Below are 6,146 nucleotides of genomic sequence, written 5' to 3'. Positions count from 1 at the left end.
TTTATGTCGGCTACAACCGACACCGTGTTTCAAAATATTTTAAATAATTATTAGTGTCGGTTAGAAGCGACACCAGTCTTCTTTTAATCGACACTAACTTTACGTCGATTATAAGTGACACGTTTTTTTTTTTTTTTTATAACCGACACTAACTATTTAAAAAGATTAAAATCTATGTTGGTTCTAAGCGACATTAATAGTTTATGTCAATTATAAGCAATATAGACAAATTAGTTGGTTATACCCAACAGTAATTCTGACACCATGCAAAGAAGGTGTCGGAAATGTCTTATCCGCCAGCAAGTTGTATAAAACCGACACCAACCACCGACACAATAAACCACTTTTGTAGTAGTGAAGTGGGGAGATGTAATGACTGTCACTAAATCAACAATTTAACCTCACCGTAAAGGTGACGGGTACCATTAGCCTAATGACGAAGCTATTAGTAAGGAAAGAAAGATGTGAATAAATTTGAACCAAATGACTCTTTATTAAAAATATTAAAAGTTATCTTACACAACCTCCTCACTTGGGGATACATTAGGGTTCAACCCTATTATTATCACATCAATTTAGAGCATAACATTCGCGCACACAATAGTAATCACAAAGTATGTGTTGTGCCAAGCATAATCAACAGTACTATCAAGCATTGTTACAAAAACCAGATAAACATATGAAAAGGGAGTCACCCTACACAGTAGGAAGTTGGCACTACTACCAAGCCCCCTCATCATCAGACTTCGCCCCTTGCTCACTAGGTCCTAAAGGGAAAATAACAATAACCAAAAAACAAAGTGTGAGTGGATCATTATCATTTATCTAGTCAAAATCATTTCGAATATCAATAGCTGCCAAACTGAGAGAAATTAAACATAACTACAAGGAAGTGATTTCCGTTCACTAGTTATTTTTATGTGTACAACTCTATTTATTTCGCGTTGTTGGATTGAATAAAAGCAACGGAGAGTCAAGGTATAAAAATAAACACAAGTGGACATAAGGAGAAAATCAGTATGAGTGAATCACTTCTATAGACTATATAAGCTCAATGTAATAGCATATAATATGTAATTATATTATATTATCATAGCATATCACAAAAATCTATTAAATAAAACTAAATTACAATGGTACTTTAAACAAGGAAATATCAAGGAAGCTACTTACAATGTTGCTAATTTTGGCTTGGGAGGATCAACCAAGCAAATATCAAGGAAGTTATCAATGGAAGTGTAGTTGTAATCAGGATATAGTTCTGAGGCCTCTAGATTGTTTGCTGTGAGTTCAATCCTTATTTGACCTTTGATGAATACGCTGTAAATGATTGCCGCACGTATATTGTCTGGAGGAGGAAAAGCTACAAGAAAATGAAGCAAAATGATTTAAAAAAATAATAATAATATATGAGATCATCACCATCCATTTGATTCACAAAATCAAACTGGTTAGTGACATTATTTTGTTTATTACTGTAAGAATTGTTTGATTATCAGGTTGAATTAGATGGTAATTAAGTCATAGTGGCTAATTGAAGTGGTGAGGAAGGGTGCAGTAACGACTTTGGAATTAGGATTATGATAGGGCTAAGTTTGATTTCTTCTAACGTATCAAATAAAAAGTGCAAGAAACATAATCTGTATATCTATAGAGAAAGGTATAATATATGAATCTATGATCTTTACTTCCATATACGCGGTTGTATGCAGATTAGAAATATTCTTACTCTCAGAGTGATTGAGGATTTCTTGTTCTGGGATATGAATCCTTTTGAGCATCCGTCCTTTCTTCTTTTCCCAACAAGAAATCAAATCCAACTGAGATATAATGTTTTGTTGGGGTTTACAAGTGAGGATATGATTGGCTGCCCTTGGATCTGATGCTGCTTTTATTGTGTAGGTGGATATATCTTCCTCGTAATTCAACACAGCTATAGACATCCAAAATAAGACAATAAGGAACACAAAGTACATCAAAATTATTGTATTGCATATTGGTTTGTCAACTATACATTTCCTATGTAAGATAAATGAATTCAACAATATAACCTCTCTTTTTTTGGTCGAAACAAGAATATAAATTACAACCACGAAGAGAAGAAAAATAATACCGTTCGACTAAGATGTGTCTATGAGTCTCAACCTAGAAACTGAGATGTGTCTATGAGTCTCAACCTAAATAATACAGTTATATTTGTGATTATCGATGATGTCTCCGTTTCATACATTCTAGTGCTACCTCCTCCCTCTTTGCGATATTTCTTCGTACCTTATTATTTTCATACACTTTCAAGCTATTTCTAGCCAAAAAAAAGTGTGAAAAGATACTAAAAACAAAAAATTTATCAAACAAGTCCTTAATGATCACCAATATTTGTTGTAGTTGAAGGTGACTTCACAGGGGCAAAATACTTTTCATTTCATTTCTCAAGCGACGTAACCGGTGTAAATTATTTTTATATGAATTTAAAAATAAAATAAAAGAAAAACTTGTAACATTCTACTAGGAAAATAGTGCATTTGTGGTTCAGTGGTAAAGTGCACCACTTGCATACTTACCCTTGGCTTCACCAGTGCCATAAACAATGACTTCCTCACGTTCTTCCCGAGGATGAAGCAAATAATCAACAAAATATGCAGCAAATGTGTTTCCACGCACATAAGTGTACGGAATTCCTGCTGCTTCAGTCGCCCTTCTAATCACCCTTCTATTCTCATGTATAGCCTCGAAAGGCGGCAGCGCGGTTGCTCCTTCTGGATCTTCTCCAAACTCTGCCGGAATAAATCTCTGATTTCACAGTCCCAACATGTATATGTTGTCCGCAGTTAGACATGAACATATATATAAAATGAACTTGACCGAGTAATTTAGCCAAGAATAGCAACATAATCATGGTTCAGATTCACAGTCAACGCGAAAAAACATTTTTCACATATATTTTCACCTTTATATTGCCAGCATGTTTGATGGCGTTGATAATTTTGAACTGTTGAAGAAGCAGAGGAATAGGCAATGTAGATATTACAATGTCAACTTGTTGAAGCACTGCGACTAGCTTTTCGTGCTCATCGAGTTCACCCTGTCCAGTTCACAACATATCAAATTGGTTCTCCTAAACATTACATTGATTAGCTATATACAAAATATGAGCAGTGAATTAGTAGAGTTTAGTCAATTAAGAAATGAGAGGTTAATTAGCATAAGTAATATATATTTATATATAATTAATTACTTGGAAGATGGTGACTCCCATGGCTTCATATTCTTTGTGCAGCTCAAGCTTGGAAGGGTCAGTGTTGGGCTTGATTGATCGGGCGTAAGCATAGGTTGGATGGCCCAATGAAACGCTTGCTTTCACCATGTACTTGCCTAGGTACCCAGTGGCTCCAAATATCAGTATCTTCTTGTTCTCACAAGCCATGACCTTCTTCGTTAATATAGTTCTTCCCAGCTGATACTTGCAAAGGGCTATTGTGTTTTATATAGGGAAAATGAGTGTACGATGAAGATGGAACAAAAATTCTACAGTGCTCTAAAATACATGATATTTTGAGCGTTTGAACCATTGGATTTTGGTTTTAGTGTTTTTTTTATCACAGATCTAATGGTTAAAAACTCGGAAGATCCAATGGCACTCCAGACGTTATGGAAATAGGTACATGAATTATCACGATTGCCGACCAGATTATTACACCAGTGAATTATGCAATGGGGCCCTTTTGATATTTGATATTTCGTACTTAACATGAGGATTTTCTCCCTAGAATGTATGTTTCACGTTGATATTGGCAAGAGACCAAAAGATAAAATCTGCACTGTTTACAGCCATAAATTAAAAGTTCCACTCTTTATAGCCACAAATTCCACATTATATCCAATTCGACACTCAAGTTTTTGCTTGAGACTCAAATAATATAAGCTGAAGTTTTCTAATGGAACTTAGCATTCGTCCGAGTTCGTACTAGATAATAAGTTTTGCTGGTGCAGTGGTGGAGTTAATGTTTGGATCCAAATTTATACCATCGGTCTGTGCAATCAAAGTCGTTGAGTGAGCATAGCTCCCAACCGTCGGATAGAAAAGTGAAGATAATTTTGTTATTGTTAAGGGATAATATTATGATTTTTATCATAATAATTATCTTTTAATATGAATTATCTTGGCATATTCTTAAACGGGATAGGATGCAAATTATATCCCCAAACAAGCGGTACAGTTCAAATTAATTTGGGATGTCTAGCTTGAGGTAGTGGTGATAGATTGACAAGTAGCCAGAAATGAATTTAAAATGAATTTGAAATTCAATAAATGGGGACCAGGATGCGTGGATGGGTGATGGAATTAGGGGTGGGCATAAAAACCGCAAAACCGCATCGAACCGTAAGAAAAAAAACCGAAAAAAACCGTGTTGACCGGAAAAGTCAACTTTGAGTGAAAAACCGAACCGAACCGTTCAAACCGGTTCCGGTTCCGGTTTCGAATGACCAAGAACCGGCCAAACCGAACCGAACCGTTTTATTAATAATAAATAAATAAATTATATATACACACACATGTCATGGTATAATAGGTTGAAAAATTGTGTACAGGAGCTGCTGCTTCTTGCTTGCTCTCTGAAGTCTGAAAACTTGCAATTTGTTTCATCATTTTTTTGTTTGTTGACTGATTGACCAGTGCATATGTATTTTAGTTGTCTCTTTTTGTTGACTTGGTGCCACTACCAAAGACATTTGCATTAAAAAAGATGTGTTGTATGCAACTTTATGTAATCAGTTTTAGAAGATGTATTTGAATGCATAATGATTTGGTGTTCAAATAATTTATTATTAGGAACCGTAAACCGGCAAGAACCGAATCGGAACCGGTGTAGACCGAACCGTAATGTTCTAGTCATAAATTTAAGTGGAACCGCACCGAATCGAACCGTTAATATATTTCGGTTCCAGTTCCAATTTAGGGGTGGAACCGCACCGAACCGCACCGTGCCCACCCCTAGATGGAATTATGATAAGATAAGAAAACCTAGGTAAGCTAGGCTTTTAGTCATGATGGGATAAGTCAGGATGGGCTTTTATTATCTTTGAAAAGTCAACCATCTGAAGATAGGCTTTAGCACCTATACTGTGGATCAGTCATTCTGCGAGTTTGAGTTTCAGTCGATTTCTACACTATCAAGCTGTGCCAAGCAAAAAATATAGGTGTTATAAATACAAAGTCGCAGGCAACATTTAAGCCATCCAATTCAACACACAAACTGCCTTACGCAAACTCTTGCTCTACGTGAAACCTCTCAACAACCTTAAGATTTTTATTTTCTTTTTCCCGCTGACACATCTTCAGCTTAGATAAACAGCACTGTGAAGGCAACCGACGAACATCTTTAGTTTGGATAAATAGCACTGTTGCTGTAGAATCAACCGACAATAGAGCACCTTCAGTTTGGATAAACAGCATTGTGTCGAAGCCGACTGTTATCTATCCAAGTCTTGATTGGGAAGGATTTTCGGCGCAGTGAGGTGTTATAGGTTACTACATTCGGCACATTGAAAGCCGAATTTGATATTGAACTTCATAGAACTAGCAGCCTTGTCTTCAAGCTCTAGAACCCTAAGGCCGAGACGGGTTCCTTTCTCGACCGCAATCACAAGATCAAGAAGTCAGCAACGCGCCCAACGAGGCATCAACACATTTTACTCCTCGACCGACGAGTTGGCACGCACTGCACACAATCGAATGACGTAGTTAGCTTATTAATTACTCGGCCTGCACGCCACGTAGGCTTGGTAGTTTTTATGGTCAACATTTTGGCATGCCTGGTGGGACCCAATGCTAAAACTACGAAGTTCACATGATATATCAAGATCTCAATCAAGGTGAGATTTGGTGCCTATTAAAGGAAAATGTTGAGAAGCAATAAAAACTCCTTGACCAGATCCTTGAAGCACATGAAGAAAGGCAAAAATCTTTCTCTCAAATGATAAAGGTGAAGGTTCATCACAGCTTACAAGATCAATGGTTAAATGAAGATAGAGCTCGATTTTATAAGTGGCTGGATAAGAAAACGCCTTTTTGTCTTGGGTTCAAATCAATTACATTTGAAGAATGGTTAGATCAAAAGACCGAGGGGCAATTTTTCGCTTCGGCC

The 6,146-nt window shown here is 36.5% G+C and overlaps 1 protein-coding gene across 1 annotated transcript; it reads right to left on the bottom strand.

Annotated features, from left to right (window-relative positions):
- Positions 1–469: 469 nt before the first annotated feature.
- On the bottom strand, positions 470–3,568 carry LOC137715566 (isoeugenol synthase 1-like). Its single transcript, XM_068454912.1, has 6 exons — positions 3,236–3,568; positions 2,948–3,082; positions 2,562–2,790; positions 1,730–1,933; positions 1,174–1,363; positions 470–767 (listed from the first exon to the last, which is right to left on the bottom strand). Exons 1-6 carry the CDS (start codon positions 3,422–3,424, stop codon positions 761–763), a joined length of 954 nt encoding a protein of 317 aa, XP_068311013.1. The 5' UTR covers positions 3,425–3,568; the 3' UTR covers positions 470–760.
- Positions 3,569–6,146: the final 2,578 nt, after the last annotated feature.

The sequence above is a fragment of the Pyrus communis genome, chromosome 14 (genome assembly GCF_963583255.1).
Source record: "Pyrus communis chromosome 14, drPyrComm1.1, whole genome shotgun sequence".
In the NCBI taxonomy this organism is placed as follows: Eukaryota; Viridiplantae; Streptophyta; class Magnoliopsida; order Rosales; family Rosaceae; genus Pyrus; species Pyrus communis.
Note: the sequence above shows the minus strand (reverse complement) of the source record. Positions and strands in the feature narration are given on the sequence as shown.